General features: G+C 46.5%; 1 protein-coding gene across 5 annotated transcripts; it reads right to left on the bottom strand.

The window, feature by feature from the left end:
• Positions 1-2,624: 2,624 nt before the first annotated feature.
• Positions 2,625-24,660, bottom strand: CIDEC (cell death inducing DFFA like effector c). 5 transcript variants are annotated; one of them, XM_007985170.3, is made up of 6 exons: positions 24,465-24,660; positions 12,183-12,260; positions 10,820-10,973; positions 6,099-6,257; positions 5,826-6,013; positions 2,625-3,184 (listed from the first exon to the last, which is right to left on the bottom strand). In XM_007985170.3, exons 2-6 carry the CDS (start codon positions 12,233-12,235, stop codon positions 3,022-3,024), a joined length of 717 nt encoding a protein of 238 aa, XP_007983361.3. In that variant the 5' UTR covers positions 12,236-12,260; positions 24,465-24,660; the 3' UTR covers positions 2,625-3,021. The 5 variants fall into 5 exon arrangements, with proteins under 5 accessions (XP_007983361.3, XP_007983358.3, XP_007983360.3 ...); XM_007985167.3 differs by lacking the exon at positions 24,465-24,660 and adding an exon at positions 13,973-14,002; XM_007985169.3 differs by lacking the exon at positions 24,465-24,660 and adding an exon at positions 12,525-12,636.
• Between the last annotated feature and the right edge of the window lie 96 nt (positions 24,661-24,756).

The following is a 24,756-nucleotide window of genomic DNA, read 5'->3' as shown; positions in this document are numbered from 1 at the left end:
GCAATGAGCCAAGATTGTGCCACTGCACTCCAGCCCAGGCGACAGAGCAAGCCTCCGTCTCAAAAAAAAAAAAAAAAAAAAAAAATTATGTGCAAAATTATGGGCATTGCTGGCGAGAAGTGTGGCAAAAACACAAGTGGTTCTCTTGTTTTGGGCTCAGACATGTGACTGTGCCATCACAGCCCCCCTGGGATTTAAAATTCTTCTGAAAGGCATCCTGTGTACTCCTGAGCACCAGCTTGAACAAATGAAAAGGCTGAGCTGGAGGGGCTGGGACACAGCACACCTTGAAGACAGCTACTCCTGGCTGTGCGGGGCCCAGGAAAGTCCGTTCCCCCCTCTAGGATGGGCAGGCCCTACCAAGGCTCAAGCTCCTTTGCTGTTTGGAATCTTCCCTCCCCAGCCCCTAGCCTCATCAAAGGCTGCCCTTTCCTATTCACTGACCACAGCTGCTTTGACTCCATTAGCCTCCAAGCGCCTGGAAGAAAAGGAAGAATGTTGTTTTCCCTGGGCTCAATGCCAAGAGACTGTGGGCAGTTGCTCAAGATTTACTTGTCAAACCCCGGATCTCAGGAGGGAAGCTTGGGACAAATACCAAGCCTCCCACCCCCACTCCAACTCTGTTACTGAGCACTTTACAGGAGGAGGAGGTAGGCCCTGCCACCGCTTCAGCAAGGGTGGACTGGGATAGCTTCTGTGATCATACAAACATCAGGCCTCCCTGCCAGACGGCACACCCCATGGAGCCAGCCTGGCACCGGGCCAGCCTCCAGCCATAACTGCAAAAGAGCAGGAGAGCCCGGAATAGCAGCCCCTCTTCAGCGAGCTTCAGCGTCTTTGCCCACAGGGTGCAGGGTTCAGGTCTGCTGCCAGAAATAGCTCCCAGACCAGCTTTGGTAATACAGGCCTTTGCCTTAGTGTTTACTAAATCCAAATAGGATTTATAGTAAAAGTCATGAAACGATAGGTTTTGTTTTGTTTTTCGTTTTTATTTTATTTTATTTTATTTTATTTTATTTTGAGACTGAGTCTTGCTCTGTTGTCCAGGCTAGAGTGCAATGGCACAATCTCGGCTCACGGCAACTTGCAACTCCCAGGTTCAAGCAATTCTCCTGCCTCAGCCTCCCAAGTAGCTGAGATTACAGGTGCCAGCACCATGCCCGGCCAATTTTTTGTATTTTTAGTAGAGACGGGATTTGGCCATGTTGGCCAGGCTGGTCTCAAATGCCTGACCTTGTGATCCACCTGCCTTGGACTCCCAAAGTGCTGAGATTACAGGCGTGAACCACTGCGCCTGGCCATGATAGAGTTTTTGAATCCTTTTTTTTTTTTTTTTTTCCCAGAGACAGGCTCTCACTCTGTTGCTCAGGTTGGAGTGCAGTGACACAATTATAGCTCACTGCAGCCGCGACCTCCTGGGCTCAAGTGAACCTCCCGCCTCTACAGCCACCATGCTCTGCTGATTTTTTTTATTATCTAGTATAGAGACAGGGTCTGGCTATCTTGCCCAGGCTGCTCTTGAACTCCTGGCCTCAAGCGATACTCCTGCCTTGGCCTCCCAAAGTGCTGGGATATCAGGCATGAGCCACTGCACCTGGCCAGGTTTTTAAATCTTTCAGTCACAGACTAAATAAAACAGTCGCCTACAAATTCTACAAGTTCAGCCTTTTTTTTTTTTTTTTTTTTTTTCCCCTGCGACGGAGTCTTGCTCTGTCACCCAGGCTGTAGTGCAGTGGCACGATCTTGGCTTACCACAACCTCCGCCTCCCGGGTTCAAGCAATTCTACTGCCTCAGCCTCCTGAGTAGCTGTGATAACAGGCACCTGCCACGACGCCCAGCTAATTTTTTTGTTTTTAGTAGAAACCAGGTTTCACCACGTTGGTCAGGCTGGTCTCGAACTCCTGACCTCAGGTAATCCACCTGGTTCAGCCTCCCAAAGTGCTGGAATTACAGGCATGAGCCACCATGCCCAGTCTAAGTTCAGCCTTTCATGCTTGTCTTGAGTTGTCCAATATTGGAAAATGCCAGCTCACACTGATGAGAAGCTCCTACTGTTTGGGGCTACCTATGAGCCCACTTTGAAATCCCGAGGTTGAAAGTCCTGAACATCAAAGATAAGCTGTCTGGCAAGTTAGGATGGGCATTGATGGAGAAATGCCTTACAGCTTGAGTAGTACTTTTTCACCTAACCACTTAAATGGTTATTATAAAATGGGACACTGAGAAATTAGAAGAGTGACTTAATCCCACCTGCTTAATTGAAGCTCTTCTTATAGGTGAATTTAATTAGGAAATTGTTACATATGGTATCAATTACATAGTCAGCTCAAGCCTCAAATTCAGCCGACTTTAGTTTCAAAATCAACTGCAATTTTGTTTATTTAAAGAGACTGGGGTCTTTAAAAAAGACCCACCACAGTCTGCTGAGTAGCTAGGACAGCAGGCACCTGTCACTGTGCCCAGCTCTTTTTTTTTTTTTTTTCCTCCTTTGGTAGAAAAAGTGCTATTTTCTGTAATCCTACGTTAAAGAGAATGCTTTGACAATAGATTTTCTCTTCCTTTAGCCCCCTCCAACCTTCCAGATAGAACCCTGCACCCAAAGAACACAGGCAAAGAAGAAACATCAGCCTCAACAATTTATTGCAAACTCCTTAATATCACATGCTGATGTGCTTGAGAATTCACTCAGGAATGTTCCAGGATGGGAGCCAGAAGGTAGAGAGCACCATGAAAGTGCAGCCTGTGAGGCCGGATTGCTGAGGGGCAGACTTCAGGACCAGTCTGGGTGGGCTAAGCTGCCTTGGGCAAGAAGGAGCTGGGCCAGGCCAGGAGCCTGAGGTTCTCCTTTGGCCAACCCACCCCAGGTTTCCAGCCCCTCCTCCTCACTCAGGTCCTACACGGTGAGGGAGGTGTGGGGAGGTTAGCGGCTCTACAGCTGCCAGGCTTGTGGGCGCTACCAGTTAAGCGTGGGGCCCCTAGTCTAGTCCTTCACTGGGGAAAGCTTCCAAGGACTTGGGCTTTCACTGCAGTATCCTCAGACAGGTTGGGATGAGGGATGAGGCCTTGCCCTTGGGGGGCTGCCCTTCCTCTGTAGCATCGAGGAGCTGCTGCAGGTAACAGGAGGTGCCAAGCATCACGTGGCCCGTGGCCTGCATGCTGAAGAGGGCCCAGCGGAGAGCTTCCCTGGGTGGAATGAGAGGGCATGCAAGTCAAAACCACAAAGTAGGCTGGGCATGGTGCTCACGCCTATAATTCTAGCACTTTGGGAGGCCATGGAGGGTGGGTCACCTGAGGTCAGGAGTTTGAGACCAGCATGGCCAACATGGCGAATCTCTGTCTCTACTAAAAATACAAAAATTAGCCAGGCATAGTGGTGGGTGCTTGTAATCCCAGCTACTCCAGAGCCTGAGGCAAGAGAATTGCTTGAACCCAGGAGGTGGAGGTTGCAGTGAGCCGAGATGGCACCACTGCACTCCAGCCTGGGTGATAGAGCAAGATTCTATATTTAAAAACAAACAAACAAAAAACATGAGGCTGGGCGCAGTAGCTCATGCCTGTAATCCTATCACTTTAGGTGGCTGAGGAGGGTGGATCATTTGAGGTCAGGAGTTTGAGACCAGCCTGGCCAACATGGTGAAACCCTGTCTCTACTAAAAAATACAAACAATTAGCCAGGCGTGGTGGCAGACACCTGTAATCTCAGTTACTCAGGAGGCTGAGGCACGAGAATTGCTTGAACCCAGGAGACAGAGGTTGTAGTGAGCTGAGATTGTACCACTGCACTCCAGCCTGGGTGACAGAGTGAGTCTCTGCCTCAAAAATAAATAAATGTATAAATAATAAATAAAAAACAAGAGTGTACCCCCTCCCTGCATCCCCATATTCCCATGCTGGCCTGGAAGGGATTGGTTTCATTATGTTTGTTTTCTTTATTAATAACATTTGAATACCACTGAGGTGGTAGCACTAAAAGCACTTCATCAATTCTAGAGCGATGTGCAAACAGGAACAGATGCTGCAGATGAGGTCAGGATTAGGGCGAGGACCTGCAATTCCACCTTAACTGAGATGCCCGGAACCTCCCTACTTTCTCATGCGAAACTCCAGCTCATTTCATAAGGCCTTCTATTTTTCTACTACTACTTTGGACCAGATTAATCTCCATAACATGGCTCTGCCCCTTGAGACACTCTGTTCTAAACTCTGAGGCCTTTCCAAGTCACCTGCAGTCTAACTGATGTTCAGAGTGCTGGACATGAAGACACCCATGCCTGGCATGAGCATGTACTGAGAACAGAAACTGAATTAGGCAGGCCTAAATCCTAATCCAGTCTTGTTAGCTGGGTGAACTTTAGCAAACTGCTCTAGCTTTGAGCTTCAACTCCCTCATGAGTAAAATGGGATTGCATCTGCCACCCAGGGTCATAAGGCTGAAATAGCATAAAGCAATTAACATGGGGTTGGATGTTTGGAAAGTAGGGGAAATGGGGAAGTGGGAGCGGGTTCTAACCTCACATATTCTCATGCTTCCTGAGACATTTGGTTAGACTTTCAAAAATAAGTTTTAAGAAAAGTTCATTGTATAGTACAAATGACTCTGGTCCATAAGACTTGCAAATTAATTCTGTCCTATTGAGGGAAGATTATTTCATCCCTCCCATTTGCACGGGGGAAAAATCCAATTTTGTATGTATACATTTATCTCTTTTTTTCTTCTTTTTAGAGACAAGCTGTCATGCTGTTGCCCAGGCTGGAGTACACAGTGGTATGGTCATTTCTCACTGCAGCCTCAAACTCCTGGGCTCAAGCAATCCTCCCACCTAGCTGGGATTATAGGGAGATACTACCACTGCCAGCATTTTGTGTGTGTGTGTGTGTGTGTGTGTGTGTGTGCACGCGCGTGCACGCGCACGCACACGCGCATGTGGTAGAGACTGGGTCTCACTCTGTTGCCCAAGCTGGTCTCAAATTCCTGGGTGCAACAGATCCTCCCGCCTTGACCTCCCAAAATGCTGGGATTCCAAGTGAGAGCCACCGCACCCAGCCTATCTCATCATTCTTGCTGGACCTATATATGTGTGAGATTTTGAATTCTCCTTTGAACTGATTGTAACTTCTTGCTACTTCTCTCATTAATTAATGAATTCAATTAAATCTTTGATACATGCCTTTTTTTTTTTTTTTTTTTTTTTTTTTTTTTGTCCGAGACAGTCTTGCTCTTTCGCCCAGGCTGGAGTGCAGTGGCGGAATCTTGGCTCACTGCAACCTCCACCTCCCAGGTTCAAGCAATTCTCCTGCTTCAGCCTCCTGAGTAGTTGGAATTACAGGCATGCACCACAATGTCCAGCTAATTTTTGTATTTTTGTATAGATTGGGTTTTGCCATGTCGGCCAGGCTGGTCTTAAACTCCTGACCTCAAGTGATCCACCCACCTTGGCCTCCCAAAGTGCTGGGATTACAGGTGTGAGTCACCACACCTGGCCAACACATGTTCATTTTTTAAAAATTGACTAGAAGACTACTTAGGAAAACTCCCTATTTCAATAAAAAAAAAAAAGTGTAGTTTCTAGAGTGGAAAGTAGTCATAAAAGCAAAATGCATCCAAGTTCCACCAGGAGGAACACATGCACCCCTGGGCACACGCCAGTGTCATCCACAGCAGCACTTCGAGAGCCCATCAGGCTCCATGTTGTCTGATACAGGCTATGCTTTGTCAGCACTAAAGCCAGACCCAGGCGCTGAGAAGGCTGAGTCCATGTGAACAGACAGGGGCTCTCCCATTGCCCATACCCACCCTGTCCCCAGGAAATCTCACTTCACTCACTTCACGATGCGTTTGGCCCCACAGCAGTGCAGATCGTAGGAAAGGGAGTACGTATCATAAAAAGTTGCCTTCACATTCAGGCAGCCAATGAAGTCCTGTGGGTTCAGCTTGTACAGGTCAAAGGTTACACGGGCCACATCAATCTTCTTGGCAGGCTTATGGGAGAGGGACTGTGGGTGCCTCGTCCCCTGCATTGAGACAAGCAAATGGTTAGCACCCCTTGAAGACATCTCCCAGGGTCCCGATTTTCTCCCCCAACAGGTGGAACCTCACCTGTTCTGATGGGGGCTGCCATTTCTGCCCCTTCTGGAGGACCATGAACACTATATCCCCTGCCAGGGCTTGGAAGTACTCTTCTGTCTCTACAGTTGTGCCATCTTCCTCCAGCACCAGAAAGAAGGGCTTGTCTGCCAGCATCAGAGTGTCCCGGACCTGGGGAATAAGGTCAGTGATGCTTCTGCCATCCCAGAACTAGTGGGCTGGGGTCTGTGAGGTGGAACTGGAGCCCAAGCCCTCTGCTGTGTAATCACTACCCAGAGACTTTATCATGGTACCTCTTGGTTCCTGACTTCAGGGTTCATAGTCTAGAATAATATTGTCCAATAAAATATAATGTAAGTCACATATAATTTTTAATTGTGATATAGTTTACATACTCTAAAAGTTACCCTCTAAAAGTGTACAATTCAGGGTTTTTTAGTATATTCACAAAGTTGTGCAGCAATCACCACTATCTAATAGTGCAGTGTTTACTAGGCTGGAATGCAGTAATCGTAAGCATATCATAAGCGTAAGTAGAGAGCATGTGACATAATTGTAGCTCATTGCAGCCTCCAACTCTTGGGCACAAGCAATCCTCCTGCCTCAACCTCCTGAGTAGCGGGGACTACAGGCGCATGCATTACACCTGCCTAATTTTTATGTTTTTTTAAAGATGGTGTCTGGCTATGTTGCTCAGACTGGTCTCAAACTCCTGGCCTCAAGGGATCCTCCTACCTTGGCCTCCCAAAGTGCTGGGATTACAGGTATGTGCCATCATGCCCAGACATGATTCATTCTTTTTTTTTTTTTTTGGCTAATAATACTCTACTATATAGATATACCAGATTTTAAAATCTATTTATCAATGGATGAACACTTGGATTGTTTCTTTTTGACTGTTATGAATAATGCTGCTATGAGTTTTTGTGTACATGCTTTTATATGAACACAGGTTTTCAATTCTCCTGGGCATATACCTAGGAGTAGAATTGCTGAGTCATACATTAACTCTATGTTTAATTTTTTTTTTTTTTTTTTTTTGAGAGAAGGCTTTGCTCTTTAACCAAGGTTGGAATGCAGTGGTATAATCACAGCTCACTGCAGCCTCAACCTCCTGGGCTCAATGATCCTTCCACTTTAGCCTCCCAAGTAGCTGAGATTACAGGCTTGTGCCCTGGTTGTCCAGCTAATTTTTTTTTGTGGGGGGAGGTGGAGACAGGGTACTGCTTTGTGGCCCAGGCTGGTCTCAAACTCCTGTGCTCAAGGAATCCTCCCACCTCAGCCTCCCAAAATGCTGGGATTTTTCAATCCCAGTAAATGCACTTGGCCTCTGCCTCTGGAGAATGGAAATAGTGGTAACTACCTTAAGGCTCTCATCAGAAGAAATACTGCAAGTCACCTGGCAGAATACATGGTCCATAATAAGAATAGGCTCCTCAGGACATTTATAACCACATCATTGGTTATTTTGGAATGATTGAATTCTCACTTCACTTTTCTTGCTTGGATTCAATAAGGAACATATTTTGCTACTTAAAAATCTTTCAATAAGGGCCTGGGCTCGGCAACACACCAATAGCAATGAACATACCTAGCTCCCTGATCTTGGTTTCTGAACACCATTCTCCACTAAAATGAAACAGACCTCCTTAGAAAAAAATGGCCAAGAATTAGGGCAGGGAAAATACAAGATGAGCCTGTAATACCTTGCTGCACCAGAAAGTAAGAAAGCATGCAAAGAATGATGGGGACAGGATAAAAAAAAAGCACCAGAAAGTAAAAAAGCATGCAAAGAATGATGGGGACATGATAAAAAGACACAGAAGTCTGGGACAACTTGAGCATCAATAAATAATCTGTTGCCATTCATATATCCTACTAAAATAGGAATACCTGTGTCCCTTTTGATATAAATAAATAAATAGGCCAGGTGCAGTGGCTCATGCCTCTAATCCCAGCACTTTGGGAGGCCGAGGTAGGAGGATCACTTGAGGCCAGGAGTTTGAGACCAGGCTGCGAAACATAGCTAGACCTCATCGCTATTTTTTTTTTTAATTAAAAATTAGGTGTGAGGTTGTATATCTATAGTCCTAGTGAGTCAGGAGGCTGAGGTGGCAGGATCACTTGAACCTAGGAGTTTGAGGCTGCAGTGAGCCATCATCACACCACTGTATCCTAGCCTGGGCAATGGAGTGAGACCCTTTCTCTAAATAATAATAATAATAATAATAATAATAATAATAATAATAAGTGAATACAGTGACAGATGCAGAATTCAATGTTTACTTAGTACAAAGTACTGACCTAGAAAATAAATAACAGAGGGAAAAATGTTACATAGAGAAGCTTGACTGTACCTACCACTTTATTCAAATAATCAGAACAGTAAGGTGATAAAAATTGCATATAATTTTGCACTGACAATCTTTAAAAAAATTTTTTTAGACAGGGTCTCACTCTGTCACACAGGCTGGAGTGCAGTGGTGCATTCACAGTTTACTGAAGCCTCAAATTCCTAGGCTCAAGCGATCATCCTGCCTCAGCCTCCTGAGTAACTGAAACTACAGGTGCACACCACCATGTCCAGCTAATTCCTGCATTATTTTTGTATAGATGGGGTCTCACCATGTTGCCCAGGCTGGTTTTGAACTCCTGGGCTCAAGGAATCCTCCTGCCTTGGCCTCCCAAAGTGTTAGGATTACAAGCGTGAGCCACTATGCCTGGCCTGTAACTTATTTTTATCATATTCCTGCCAAAGATATAAACCTGAATTAAAGAAATGGATAGGGCCGGGTGCAGTGGCTCATGCCTGTAATCCCAGCACTTTGGGAGGCCGAGGCAGGCAGATCACAAGGTCAGGAGATCGAGACCATCCTGGCTAACATGGTGAAACCACGTCTCTACTACAAATACAAAAAAAAATTAGCCAGGCGTGGTGGCAGGCGCCCGTAGTCCCAGCTACTCGGGAGGCTGAGGCAGGAGGATGGTGGGAACCTAGGAGGTGGAGCTTGCAGTGAGTCAAGATCGCACCACTGCACTCCAGCCTGGTCAACAGAGCAAGACTCCATCTCAAAAAAAAGAAAAAAGAAAGAAAGAAATGGATAGTTCCAAACCAAGGGCCAGTAAACAAAAATAGCTGGCTCACAGTCTTCAAAATGGTCAAGGTCATGAAAGTCAAGGAAACACTGAAAAACTGTTCCAGACTAAAGGAAACTAAAGAACCATACAATTAAATAAACACTTGATCCTGACCTGGATCCTTTCACTACAAAGGATATTATTGGGACAACTGGCAACGCTTGAGTCTCAGGATTCAATTACAGTAATGTAATACTGTTTCCTGATTGTAATAGTTGTATGATGGCTACACAGGAGAATATCCTTGTTTGTAGAAAATGCACATTGAAGTATCCAAGAGTAATAGGCAGCAAGTTGGCAACTTACTCTCAAATGATTCAGGAAAAGTTTTGTATTGTATTTGTACTGTGTAACTTTTGTTAGTTTGTAATTGCTTCCTCCAGAGGAAGCCATATATAACAAGGACATTTTGATGCCAGGGGTGCCCAGGCCTCAGGGCAAAAAAGCAGCACCAAGTCCAGACTAGATTATGAACAGATCCTTTTGATCGAAAGCACAAGAAATGTAGTCTGCACAGCCAGAAGCCTTACAAAGGAGGGGAAATTTGCTCCCTGGAAGAATAGAACTAATACACAGAAATAGGGGAGGAAACTTAGAATAAAGAGGTGAGCTATGATTTATGTATGTTAAATAGAGCCTAGTACTTGAAAGCCTAATCCAAACATTTGACCTGTACCAGGCACCTGGGATTGCAGGTCCCACCCCTATAGAGATGATCACTGAGGACGGGCGTGGTGGTTCATGCCTGTAATCCTAGCACTTTGGGAGGCAGAGGCAGGTGGATTTCCTGAGGTTGGGAGTTTGAGACCAGCCTGGTCAACATGACGAAACACCGTCTCTACTAAAAATACAAAAAATTAACTGGGCGTGGTGGTACATGCCTATAGTCCCAGCTTCTTGGGAGGCTGAGGCATGAGAATCACTTGAACCTTGGAGGCGGAGGCTTCAGTGAGTCGAGATCATGCCACTGCACTACAACTTGGGTGACATAGCAAGACTCCATCTCAGGCTGGGCGTGGTAGCTCATGCCTGTAATCCCAACACTTTGGGAGGCCGAGGTGGGTGGATTGCCTGAGCTCAGGAGTTCGAGACTAGCCTGGGCAACACGGTGAAACCCTGTCTCTACTAAAGTACAAAAAATTAGCTGGGTGTGGTGGTGTGTGCCGGTCGTCCCAGCTACTCGGGAGGCTGAGGCAGGAGAATCGCTTGATCCTGGGAGGCAGAGGTTGCAGTGAGCCGAGATTGCGTCATTGCACTCCAGCCTGGGTAACAAGAGCGAGACTTCATCTCAAAAAAAAAAAAAGAAACAAAAACCAAAACAAAAAAACTAATGGAAGTGGGAAGCAAGAGATTTTCCAGCAAGAAAAATGTGCCCTGAAAATACTACTGACCTACTGATAGTGTAGGATGGTAACATACTGCCCCGCCCACCTGCCGTTACCAAACAGACATCAGCCATTGCTAATCAGTTGGATGCTGTCCAGGTGGGCATTACCATATGTAGGTGCTGGTAGGTATCAGAAAGGAAACTGCCACCTTCTAAGCCCTGAATCTCAGCTCACAGCTGGGCTGTGCAACGTGCAGGGCACTCTCACCTTCAGGAGGAGGTCCTCAAGACTGTAAGCCATGATGCCCTTCCTCACGCTTCGATCCGCAGTGCTTACGCGGCAGGGCCGGGCCCTGGGGGCCTCGGGGCTGGGCTCCGACAGCAGCTGCTGGGTCACCACAGAGGTACGCACTGACACGCGCCTGGGGGCAGTTGAAGCATCAGGGTGAGCCGCCCACTTTGCCCAACCCTTGCCCACCACACAGGGGAGCCACCTCCCCACCCCTCCAGACCAGGCTTATGATCAGTCAAGCCCCCATCGCCTGCTAATCCTGCTCTAGTCTTACTCAAAAGCCTGCTAGAGGCCAGACGCAGTGGCTCATGCCTGTAATCCCATACTTTGGAAGGCTGAGGTGGGCAGATCACTTGAAGTCAGGAGTTCAAGACCACCCTGGCTAACATGGTGAAACCCCATCTCTACTAAAAATACAAAGATTAACCAGCGTGGTGGCATATGCCTGTAATCACAGCTCCGTAGGCTGGGACACAAGAATTGCTTGAACCCTGGGAGGCAGCAGAGGTTGTAGTGAGCTATGATGGCACCACTGCACTCCAGTCTGGGCAACAGAGTGAGACCTTGACTTAAAAAAAAAAAGAAAAAGAAAAAAAGCCTGCTAGAGCAGTGCATCTCAAACTTTGAAGGGCACATAAGTCACCAGGGCATCTGTTCAAATGCAGATTCTGATTGAGTAGACCTGGGTGAGGCCTGAGATTCCAAATGTTTCACAAGTTCCCAAGTGATGTTGATATGCTGGTTCTCAGACCATGAGGAGTAAGTAGCAAAGTAATAAAAGACCCACCTTACGTTCCCCCAATTACCACCTCTCTCTTGGTTTCACTCTCCTCACCTGTAAAGTTGGATGAAGTCGGGGAAACCCAAAGTCAATATAAGGTATTTTTTTAACTGAAGCACTCAATTTAGAACCAAAGGAATGGAAAGGACCTGGATTTTACAGTCAGGCAGTCCCAATTTAGAATTTTGGCTCCCTCATGGATTTGCTGGGTGATTGAGAGCACCCACTATGTGCCTCAGTTCTCTCACCTATTAATTTGGTATAATAACCCCCACTTCCCAAAGTTGTTGTGAGGCTTACATGGGATCAGGAGTAAAAGCACCAAGCATAGTGTCTACTCCTTTCTATGCACGGTGTGGTGGTAGTGTAGGCAGCAGCATTAATATCACCCAGGGACTTCTTGGCAGTGCAGAATCTCAGGTCCCACTCCAGACCTCCTGAATCAGAATCTGCACTTGAACAAGGTCCCCTGTGACCTATATACCCACTAAAGTTTGAGAAGTTCTGGCTTACAGCTTGTAGGTGGCTTCCTTTCCATTCTGCCATGGCTTTCCTCACCTGGAAAGGGACTTGGGGTAGAGAAGGCTAAGGGACTTCATGGCGTATTCCATCCTTGTCAGCTGGACTGTGTTGGACCTGGGAAAGAGGCAGAAACAACTCATCAGTGTGAGATGAGAGGGTTCCCATCTCTCTCGTTGTTAGGCATGGTTCAACCCAACCCCTCTTCAGCAACCCTCCTCCCTCTTCTATCCCAACTCACACATACCTCCCCCAGCCCTTCTCCTGTCCAGTCCCAGGCATGCCAACCAAGACCAAGCTGGAGACCCCACCCCTCTCCCCACCGGGTGCTCAGGCTCAGCCTCACTCAGCAGCTACTGCTCCTGCCCCAGTCCCACTCACTCCATGTTTCTCAGCCCCTGGCTCTGGTCACACTGAGCAGATATCCCAAGTCAGGGCTGAAGAAGCCTTGCCCGATATTTTCCTGTCCTTGGGGACAGAGTCCACTTTACGCTGGCAGGAGGTGAGTCACACCACCTCACACTTCTGGGGACCGTTCCCTCACCTCTAGTCCAGAGACCTCACAGGCAGGCAGCCCAGTCAAAGCCTGCTCTCTCCCATGGGTCCTTGAGCAATCCGAACCCCTTCCTGAGGCTTCCCATGGGCCAAAAGAACATTCTGTGATGGTAGAGGCATGCCTTGTACATACTCTCCAATACCATTGCTACCAGCCCCATGTGGCTATTGAATATTTGAAACATAACGTGTGATTCAGGAGCTGGAATTTTTTTTTTTTTTTTTTTTTTAGTTTCACTCTTATCACCCAGGCTGGAGTGTATATGGGGCGATCTCGCTCACTACAACCTTCACCTCCTGGGTTCAAGCAATTATCCTGCCTCAGCCTCCCCAGTAGCTGGGATTACAGAGGCATTTGCCACCACGCCCATCTAATTTTTTTTTTTTTTTTTTTTGTATTTTTAGTAGAGATTGGGATTCATCATGTTGACTAGGTTGGTCTTGAACTCCTGATCTCAGGTGATCTCCCTGCCTCAGCCTCCCAAAGTGCAGGGATTACAGGCATGAGCCACTGCACCCGGCACAGGAGCTGTATTTTTTACTTTATTGAATTTTAACTAATTTAAATTTAAATAGCCACATTGCCATGTGGCTCCTGGCATCCGTATTAGATCACAGGTCTAACCAGATAGCCCTGGGCTCATCTGTCACCACTTTTTCTCTTAAACCTCTGTGCTCCAGCTCTTGAAGGCCCCAACCCTTTGCACAGATAGTTCCCTCCACCTGTAGTGCCTTTCTCTGATCCAGGGCAAAACTTTTGCAGCCTTGAAGACTCAGTTTCATTGCTTTCCACTCTTTAAAAGGAAAGTCTTCTTAGACCACTCACAAAATTATTACCCCTTCATCCTGCTGTTCCTAGCCAAGTGTGCCTCTGGGTCTGTTTGTGCTGTAGTCCCTCAGTCCCTGGGTGCCTGGCCCTGAGGTCCTCTTCCTATTCGAAGCCCCCAGCACAGGTAGGGCTTTGCACAGAGCAAGGGGCACAAGGGGTGGACATAAAAGCCCCCTTGCCAGTTGGGGACAATCACTCTCTCCTTTTAACAATTTGGGGGACTTTCCAGACCAGGCCCCACAGAGGCAGAAAGCCCTCTTCCCCACTTAGCACTACAGTAGTTCTAGTCCTAGCTACATGGGAGGCTGAGGCAGGAGGATTCCGCTTGCCTCAGCCTCACCCACTTCTTATCCCTAGCAAAACTGCCAAGAGCTACCTAACCTGCTCTCCAGGAGCAAAGAAAAAAAAAAAATCCCCAAACCCAAAACAATAACAAACTCCTTACCTCCCCCTTACAGCCTCCTGGAAATACTGCCCTGTCCCGCCCAGCCCTCCCTTCATTTATTTCCAGCCCCCATGAAGCTCCTCCCCAGCCTTCAGCCCCAGCTGGGGAAAAAGGCTTGGGGTGAGAGCTGCAAGCCAGCCTGACTTCTAGAAAAGGCCTAAAAGGAGGGGAGAAGCCACGTTTCGAAAGCTTTGGCAAAAAGGATGGTCCATGACGTGAGATCAAGCACAGAGGGCACAGAAAGCAGGCAGATGTGGGTTGTGTTCCCAACTCTACCCCATATCAGCTTGCTTGAGCTTAGACAGGTCACCTGACTTCTGTGAGCCCCTGTTTCTCTTCTCTGTATAACGAGGATAATGATTCCTGTTTTACAGGGTAGTGGTGAGGATTAGTGACAATAAAAGTAAAGGGGCACAGTGGCTCATGCCTGTAATCCCAGTGTTTTGGGAGGCTGAGGCGGGAGGATTGCTTGAGGACAGGGGAGGGGTTGGAGGACAACCTGGACAACAGAGTGAGACCCTGTCTCTGAAAAGAAAGAAAGGAAGAAAGGAAAAAGTAGCCTGGGTGCAGTGGCTCACGCCTGTAATCCCAGCACTTTGGGAGGCTGAGGTGGTGAGTCACTTGAGGTCAGGAGTTTGAGACCAGCATGGGTGGTGAGTCACTTGAGGTCAGGAGTTTGAGACCAGCATGGCCAACATGGTGAAACCCCGTCTCTACTAAAAATACAAAAATGAACCAGGTGTGATGGTGTGTGCCTGTAATCCCAGCTACCTGGGAGGCTGAGGCAGGAGAATCGCTTGAGCCTGGGAGGCAGAGGTTTCGGTGAGCCTAGATCACACCACTGCCCTCCATTCTGAGCAACAGACTGAGACCCTGTCTAAAAAAAAAAAAAAAAGAAAAGAAAAGAAAGGCTGGGCGCGGTAGCTCACACCTCTAATCCCAGCACTTTGGGAGGCCGAGACCGGTAGATCACAAGGTCAAGAGTTCGAGACCAGCCTGGCCAATATGGTGAAACCCCATCTCTACTAAAAATACAAAAATTAGCTGGGCGTAGTGGTGGGTGCCTGTAGCCCAGCTACTCAGGAGGCTGAGGCAGGAGAATCACTTGAACCCAGGAGGCGGAGGATGCAGTGAGCTGAGATCACACCACTGCACTCCAGCCTGGGTGACAGAGCAAGACTCTGTCTCAAAAAAAAAAAAAAAAAAGTAAAGGCTTTGCAAACATAAACACTCAATAGATCCAAGTGATTATTACTATTACTGATAATATATTATTTTTAATTTTTTTTGTATTTTTCTCAATTTGATAATGTACATATTAAATCATAGCAGAGAGTAAGACAAGCTGAAATGTGGAGTGGTTAAGAGTGTAAGATCTGTGACCTGGCAGTTCCACTTCTGTGTGTGTGTGTGTGGTGTGTGTGTGTCACATAGAGCACATCTGTTGTCCCAGCTGCTCAGAAGGAGGCTGAAGCAAGAGGATCACTTGAGCCCAGGAATTCAAATTTAGCCTGAGTAATATAGGGAGACCCTGTATTTACAAAAGAAAAGAAACAAAACCAAAACCAAATTACATATATATGTGTGTGTATATATATATACACACACACACACACACACACATATATCCAAAAGAAATGAAAATATATGTCTACACAAAAACTTGTATGTGAATATTCATAAGATTATTCATAATAGCCAAAAGGTAGAAACACATGAATGTTCAATTGATAAATCAATTTTTTAAATGTGCATATCCATACATGGTATATTATTTGTCAAAAAGGATCCATGCTACCACATGGAGGAACTTTGCAAACAGTACAGAAAGTAGACAAAGCCAGTCACAGGAATCATACATGTTGTATGATTCCACTTATATGAAATGTTTACAATAGGCAAATCTATAGGGCCGGGTGCCGTGGCTCACGCCTGTAATCCCAGCACTTTGGGAGGCCGAGGCAGGCGGATCATGAGGTCAGGATATCAAGACCATCCTGGCTAACATGGTGAAACCCCGTCTCTACTGAAAATACAAAAAATTAGCCGGGCGTGGTGGCGGGCGCCTGTAGTCCCAGCTACTCGGGAGGCTGAGGCAGAAGAATGGCGTGAACTCGGGAGGCGGAGCTTGCAGTGAGCCCAGATCGCGCCACTGCACTTCAGCCTGGGCGACAGAGAGAGACTCCATCTCAAAAAAAAAAAAAAAAAAAAGACAAAATAGGTTGCTTCCGGCTGGGAGTAGGGGATGGGAGGGGAACGGGGAGTGGCTGCTAATTGGTACAGGGTTTCTTTTAGGGTTTTTTTTTTTCTTTTTTTGAGACGGAGTCTTGCTCTGTCGCCCAGGCTGGAGTGCGGTGGCGCGATCTCAGCTCACTGCAAGCTCTGCCTCCGGGGTTCACGCCATTCTCCTGCCTCAGCCTCCCGAGTAGCTGGGACTACAGGCACCCGACACCACGCCCAGCTACTTTTTGTATTTTTAGTAGAGACGGGGTTTCACCGTGTTAGCTAGGATGGTCTCCATCTCCTGACCTCGTGAGCCACTGCTTCTGCCTCCCAAAGTGCTGGGATTACAGGTGTGAGCCACCACGCCCAGCCTTTTCTTTTCTTTTTGAGACAGACCCTTGCTCTGTCACCCAGGCTGGAGTGCAGTGGCGCGATCTCGGCTCACTGCAAGCTCCGCCTCCCGGCCTTCTTTTTTTTTTTTTTTTTTTTTTTGATACGGAGTCTCGGAGTCTTGCTATGTCACCCAGGCTGGAGTGCAATGGTGCGATCTCAGCTTAGGGTAACCTCTGCCTCCCACAGGCGGGTGCCACCACACCTAGCTAATTTTTGTATTTTTAGTAGAGACAAGGTTTCACCATGTTGCCCAGTCTGGTCTGGAATTCTTGACCTCAAGTGAGTTCTACCTGCCTCTGCCTCCCAAAGTGCTGAGATTACAGGCATGAACTACTGCGCCTGGCCAGGTCTCATTTTTTTTTTTTTTTTTTAACCTATTAATTACAAACTATTTCGGTGATGGTTGTACAACCCTGTAAATATACTAAAAATCATTGACCTGTACACTTGAGTGGGTGATGTGAATTCTATGTCAATAAAGCTGTGTTTTTAAAAAAACATTTAACCTCATCTTTCTTTTAACACAGGGTTTTTCACACTTTGGTGCATCAGAATCACCTGGCAGGTTTGTTAAAATTCAGATTGCTAGGCCCCACCCCAGAATTTCTCAGTAAGTCTGGGGTGGTGCCTAGGAATTTGCATTACTAAAGGTTCCCAGGTGATTCAGAAGCCATGGCTGCTCAGGGAACCCACTTTGAGAACCAGTGGTCTAGTGCTAGCTGTGTGAGCTAACTTCTCTAAGCTTCAGTTTGATCCAACAACTGGGGATAAAAATAGCTCTATAGAATCTGGTTTCCGTGAAGATTAACTTGCTACAGAGTCTAGTGCATCCTTAGAGCTCAATAAATGGCAATTATTATTATTATTTAGATCTAAATCCTTCCCTGGAGGGGCTCTCAGGCAACCATCATTCATTTATTCAGCAAATATTTATTAAGCAGTTACTATACGCCAGTCCTTCTGGGGCTAAGAATACAACAGGAAAGAAGACAGCCTTGTCCTACACTTCAAGGAGCTGACATTCCTGAGGAAGGTGTGAACTCAGACCATGAAAAAATATGCAAATAAACAAAATAATTTCAGATAATGATGTTCCAGGAAGAAAACAAAACAAGGTGATATAATAACAACAGCTGGATAGTTAGATTGGCCTGTGCGTTCAAGAAATGCCTCCAAGGAGGTGAGTTTTGAGGTAAATACTAAATCTTGGGGAATGATCAAGACAAAGGAAACATCATTGCAAAGGATTTGAGAAGGGAGCATGAAGAGAGAGTGAGGAGACAGGAACACAAATAACTTAAACTTAAGGACAGACCAAGAGCCAGGAGAAAGGTACAAGCAAAACCCTTTAGGGAAGAGGTTCTGGAGAGAGTCGGGGCCCCTCCCTTCAACAGTCATGGCTCAAATATTTATTACTCCACTGTGTACTTGGTATCCTGAGACAGACAGGCCAACAGATGACTCAGGAGAGTCATCTCTGACAGAAAACCAGACACAGAAAGACAAAGATAAGCATGAGCTAAAGCCAGAGAGCACTGTCTGAGGGTGAAGGATAAACCCGGGGGATTTTTCACAGCAATTAGGAGAGGGAGATGGTTTTGACTCCATTGGAATTTATCTATTCAACCAGCATTTCTTTCTTTTTAATTTTTTTTTCATTTTTCTTTTTTTCTTTTAATAGAGATGGAGTTTTGCCATGTTGCCCAGGCTGTTCTTGAACTCCTGGGCTCAAGCGATCCTCCCGCCTCAAGCTCCCAAAGTGCTGGGATTACAGGCATTGAAATGTTCACACTATGCCAGATACTATGAGCTGCTGGGGACATGGATGACTTAGTTCTTGTCCCTGCCTTTGGGGAATTCACATTCCAGTGAGAAAGGCAATGTCTGAGCATGGTTCTCAAACTCTGTAGTGCATGAAAGTCATCTGGGACACCTTGGATTGGAAAAGTACTGTAGCTACAAGTCAAAATTGAGAAGCCACTAAATTTAAAAATATATTCCTCATGTTAAATTTATAACACCATGAACAAAAAGTCAAAAGACATAAAATAAATAGGGAAAATACTGTATATTTGAACTAATATCACAGACAAGAAGCTAGTCTCTCTCTTTCTTTCTCATTCTTTCCTCCCTACTCTATCTACATATAATTAAGGGCCAGGGCGGTGGCTTACGCCTGTAATCTCAGTACTGTGGGAGGCGGAGGCAGGCAGATCACAAGGTCAGGAGATCGAGGGAGACCATCTTGGTTAACACGGTGAAATCCCATCTTTACTAAAAAAATACAAAAAAATTAGCTGGGTGTGGTGGCGGGCGCCTGTAGTCCCAGCTACTCGGGAAGCTGAGCCAGGAGAAGGGTGTGAACCTGGGAGGCGGAGCTTGCAGTGAGCCGAGATTGTGCCACTGCACCCCAACCTGGGCGACAGAGAGAGACTCTGTCTCAAAAATAAAATAAAATAAAATAAAATAAAATAAAAAAATAAGAAGACTGAGCCAGGCGTGGTGGCTCCCACCACGCCCAGCACTTTGGAGGCCGAGGCAGGTGGATTGCCTGAGGTCAGGAGTTCGAGACCAGTCTGGCCAACAGACTACCAAGTTGTTGCTAGAGCTGGGACTCAGACAGACTCACATATTGCTGGTGAGAATATAATTGGTATAACCACTATGGAAGGCATTCTGACAAGATATATCAAAATTTCAAGCACAATATATTCTTTGATCCAGCAATACCACCTCTGGGATTCCAGACTACAGATCTACTTGACCATGAGTAAAATTATATATGTACAAGGTTATTCTCTGAAGCTATATTTGTAATAGCAAAATATTGGAAACACAAATGTCCAACAAGAGGGGGTATGTCAAATAAATTATGTTATAGTCATATAATGAAATGGCACTAAGAAAAAAGAGGGCCAGGCGCGGTGGCTCACACCTGTAATCCCAGCACTTTGGGAGACGGAGGCAGGCGGATCATCTGAGGTCAGGAGTTGGAGACCAGCCTGGTCAACATGGTGAAACCCTGTCTCTACTCAAAAAATACAAAAATTAGCCAGGTGTGGTGGCACGCTTCTGTAATCCCAGCTACTCAGGAGGCTGAGGCAGGAGAATCGCTTGAACCCAAGAAGCAGAGGTTGCAGTGAGCTGAGAATGTGCCACTGCACTCTGGCCTGAGCAACAAGAGTGAAACTCCGTCTCAAAAAAACAAAAAACAAAACCAAAACAAAACAAAACAAAAAAACAACAAAAGAGTTTCTTTATGTACTGATCTGGAGAAAACAGTCAAGACATATTGTTCAGTCAAAATAAGGCAGGGTCGGGGCACAGTGGCTCACACCTGTAATCCTAGCAGTCTGTGAGGCCGAGGCAGGAGTATTGCTTGAGGCCAGGAGTTCAAGACCAGCCTGGACAACATGGTAAGACCTTGTCTCTACAAAAAACACAAAAATTAGCCGGGTGTGATGAAACACATCCCAGCTACTCAGGAGGCCGGGGTGGGAGGGCCCCTTGAGCCCAGGAGTTCGAGGTTGTAGTGAGCCACGATTGTACCACTGCACTTCAGTCTGAGCAAGACCCTATCTCTAAAAATATAAATAAAATAAGGCCAGATGTGGTGGCTCATGCCTGTAATCCTAGCACTTTGGGAGGCTAAGGCAGGAAGTTTGCTTGAGGCCAAGAATTTGAGACCAGCCTGGGCAACATAGCAAGACCCCCATCTCTACAAAAAATGTAAAATAAGTCAGGCATAGTAGTGCATGCCTGTAATCCAAGCTACTCGCATGGCTGAGGCAGGAGGTTCACTTGAGCCCAGGAGATCAAGGCTCAGTGAGCCACGATGGTACCACTGCACTCCAGCCTGGGCAACAGAGCAAGACCCTGTCTCAAAAAAAAAAATTAATTAAATAAAAAATAAAAATATTCTGAGAGTTTGTAGCTTCCCCAGGCTGCCAAGGAAATTCATGGCACAGAAACAGCTATGAACCTCTGCTCTAAACAGTCATGCCTTTGCATTAGCATCCTTTCCGTATGACCATTTGTATTTTCTTTTTGAGACAAGGTCTTGCTCTGTTGCCCAGGTTGGAGTGCAATGGTGTAATCATGGCTCACTGAAGCCTCAACCTGCTGGGCTCAAGTGATCCTCCCATCTCAGCCTCCTGAGTAGCTGAGACTACAGACATATGCCATCTTGTCTGGCTAATTTTTTTTTTTTTTTTTTAGAGGTAGGTTCTTGCTATGTCGCCCAGGCTGATCTCAAATTCCTGGACTCAAGCAATCCTCCTGCCTCAGCCTCCCAAAGTGCTGGGATTATAGGCATAAGCCACCATGCTCAGGGTCTCATCATGTTGCCCAGGCTGGCCTCAAACTCCTGAACTCAAGCAATCTTCCCACCTCAGCCTCATGAGTAGCTGGGACTACAGTTACATGCCACCGCAGCCAGCTTATTGTTTGGTTTTTGAACCATGTAAACACATTATCTAGTCAACATTTTAAATTAAAAAGATATTCTTAGGCCCAACTTTGGGGAATGATTCATTTAGGTAACAGTGGGGCCCAGAAATCTGTGTTTTTAACAAGCATCCTGGATGAGTCTATCACAGATGGTTCTAGACCAGGCTTCACAGACAGCAAAAATGATGAGAACTAACGTGGAAGCAGGTGATTCTTGGTGCAGTAAGATGGGTCCTAAAGGGTCAGCAGGATTTCCACAGGACAAAGAAAGACATTCTAGAGAGCCTGGGGGGAGGTGACAAATATTCCTGGCCCATTTTCCCAGAGGTCCTGAACCCTCTTAGTTATCCCTCAATGGGTCCTGAACCCTCTTAGTTATCCCTTAAACAGGACAGTAACAGATCTGGCAGAAAAATCCTCCAGCCCTAGGGTCACTTTGGTCTGAGTTCTTATAGTGCTATTGCTGTGTGATCCTGGGCAAGTCACTTCCCCTTTCTGAGCCTTAGTTTTCGCTTGTGTAAGATAATGATAACAAAAGTAGTTATCTCCAAGGGTAATGGAAAAAGAGAATGAGTTCACGTGTGTGAATATGCCTAGCATAGAGTAGGTACTCAATAAATATTGCTGATTTCTTTTGTCTCACTCTGTCACCCAGGCTGGAGTGCAAAGGTATGATCTCGGCTCACTGCAAACTCCACCTCCCAGGTTCAAGCGATTCTCCTGCCTCAGCCTCCTGAGTAGCTGGGACTACAGGCACATGCCACCATGCCCAGATAATTTTTTGTATTTTTAGTAGAGACGGGGTTTCACCGTGTTAGCCAGGATGGTCTCTATCTCCTGACCTCGTGATCCGCCCACCTCGGCCTCCCAAAGTGCTGGGATTACAGGCGTAAGCCACTGTGCCCGGCCTTTTTTCTTATTTTTTTTTAAATTTGAGACAGGGTCTCACTCTGTTGCTCAGGCTGGAGTGCAGTGGTGTGATCTTGGGTCACTGCAACCTCCGCCTCCGCGGGTTCAAGTGATTCTCCTGCCTCAGCTTCCCGAGTTAGCTGGGACTATAGGCATGAGCTACCATACCCTGATAATTTTTGTATTTCTTTTAGTAGAGACATGGTTTCACCATTTTGACCAGGCTAGTCTTGAACTCCTGACCTCAGGTGACCCACGACCTCGGCCTCCCAAAGTGCTGGGATTACAGGTGTGAGCCATGCTCGGCCAATGTTGCTGATTTCTTGCTTGTCTTTCTCAGATCCCAGCCACACAGAATCCCTTCCTAATGTGAGCCCCTTGCTAGTCATATGTGCTCTTGTTACCCACCTACGGATGTTAAATCCCAAGGAACTCAAATCTGTTCCTGTCTGTCCATTGCCACCTCTTAACCCAAGCCACCCCTAGGATTGCCTGAATTACTGCAGTAGCCTTCAAGTGATTCCTCTGCTTCACCCTTGGCCCCTGTGAGCCATTCTCTACACAGCAACTAGATCTATCTATCTTTAGTTATTTACAGACAGTGTCTTACTCTGTTGCCCAGAATGGAGTGCAGTGGCATAATCATGGCTCACTGTAACCTTGAACTCCTGGTCTCAAATGATTCTCCCACCTCATCCTCCGGAGTAGCCTGGACTACAGGCACGCACCACCATCCCAGCTAATATTATTTTATTTTTTATTTTTGTAGAGACAGGAGTCTCACTATGTTGCCCAGGCTGATCTCCTGCCTTGGCCTCCCAAAATGCTGAGATTACAGCCTTGAGGCACTGTGTCCCCACCTAGATCTATCTTTTAAAAATGCAAAACTGTGTCATTTTCCTGGTTAAACCTTTCAGTGGTTCCCCAAACCGCCTGGGATAAAGACTTAACTCTTTACTGAACCCTCCAAATGCTCCAGTCACTCTTAAGTTCCTTAGTTCTTTGAACAGCCAAGCGCTCTCTGGATTTGGGGCCTTCTCACGTGCTGTTCCCTCTGCCTGAAAAGCTCCGCTCCCCACCTCTTTAGCTAATTCCCACTCAGGCTTCAGACAGCTTAATTGTTGCCACTCCAGAGAGACTTTCCTAACCCTCTAGGTCAGGGAGAGAGGCCTCATTTTTCCTCCCTTAGCCTCCTGTGTTTTCTTGTGTTTCTTAGCTTCATGGGTACAAGTTCTTCCCCCGACTGGGCTGTGATCCCTCAGGGGAAATGGACCAAGTTTATTTCTGTGTCTGCAGGTCATAGCACAGTATCCTGGTGCATGGTGGATGCTCAGTATACATGCTTTTTTCTTTCTTTTTTTCTTTATTCAGATAACAAAACTTCTTTCTTTAAAGTTTTGCTTAGTATTTTGTTGTTGTGGTAAAATGCACACAACATAAAACTTACTATGTTAATCATTTTTAAGTGTACGGTTCAGTGGCATTAAGCACACACATATAGTTGTACAATCAACACCACCATCCATCTCCAGAACATTTTTCTTTCCTTTTTCTTTTTTTTTTTTTTTTTTGAGACGGAGTCTCGCTCTGCCGCCCAGGCTGGGGTGCAGTGGCCAGATCTCAGCTCACTGCAAGCTCCGCCTCCCGGGTTTACGTCATTCTCCTGCCTCAGCCTCCCGAGTAGCTGGGACTACAGGCGCCTGCCACCTTGCCCGGCTAGTTTTTTGTATTTTTTAGTAGAGACGGGGTTTCACCGTGTTAGCCAGGATGGTCTCGATCTCCTGACCTCGTGATCTGCCCGTCTCGGCCTCCCAAAGTGCTGGGATTATAGGCTTGAGCCACCGTGCCCGGCCTCCAGAACATTTTTCATCTTCCCAAACTGAAACTCTGTATCCATTAAACACTAACTCCCCATTCCCTGTCCACCCCTCAAGCTTCTGGCAATGGTCATTCTACTTTGTCTCTACAGATAAAGTTTATTTGGAAATAATTTTTCTTTCATGGCCTTGACATTTTTGAAGAGTACAGTCCAGCTCTCTTCTAGAATGTCCCTCTGTCTGGATTTATGTCATTTCTTCATGATTAGATTCAGTTAGGTATTCTTCGGAGAAACATCTTAGAAGTGATGCTGTGTCCTCAGAATATTAAAAGAGGCATAAGATATCAGTTTATCTCATTATTGATCAAATTAATTATTTGGTTAAGGGGGACAAGTCAGATTTCCTCACTGAGAGGTTCCCGTTTTCTCTTTGCAATTATTAAATGTGAGAAACTTATTATGAGACGGAGTCTCACTCTGCACTCTGTCCCCCAAGCCGGAGTGCAGTGGCACATTCTCGACTTACTGCAACCTCTGCCTCCCTGGTTCAAGCGATCCTCCTGCCTCAGCCACCCAAGTAGCTGGGATTACAGGAACCCGCCACCACACCCGGCTAATTTTTGTATTTTTAGTAGAGACGGGATTTCACCATGTTGCCCAGGCTGGTCTTGAACTCCTGACCTCAAGTGATCCACCCACCTCGGCCTCCCAAAGTGCTGGGATTACAGGCGTGAGACTGCGTGATGTCTGCTCCAGCGAAAGTCACAGAATGTATCAGTTTCCCCCTCTGTAAAGTGTGGACAGAGGTATCCTAAACTGATATAACAGTTTAAGAAAGTAAAAGTGTTCAAGCGGCCTCTGAGCGCCAGCAAAAACACGCTGAGTCTGTGGATTAATTTCCTCCGCTCTCCACGGGAGGCGGGGCTGGGTGGGGCGGGGGCGAGAAGGAACAAGGGCGCCTGCGCTGAGAGGAGTGACCACAGAGTCGGTC

Source organism: Chlorocebus sabaeus, chromosome 22 (assembly GCF_047675955.1).
Source record: "Chlorocebus sabaeus isolate Y175 chromosome 22, mChlSab1.0.hap1, whole genome shotgun sequence".
NCBI classification, from domain to species: Eukaryota; Metazoa; Chordata; class Mammalia; order Primates; family Cercopithecidae; genus Chlorocebus; species Chlorocebus sabaeus.
This window is presented reverse-complemented; position numbering and strand designations above follow the sequence as displayed.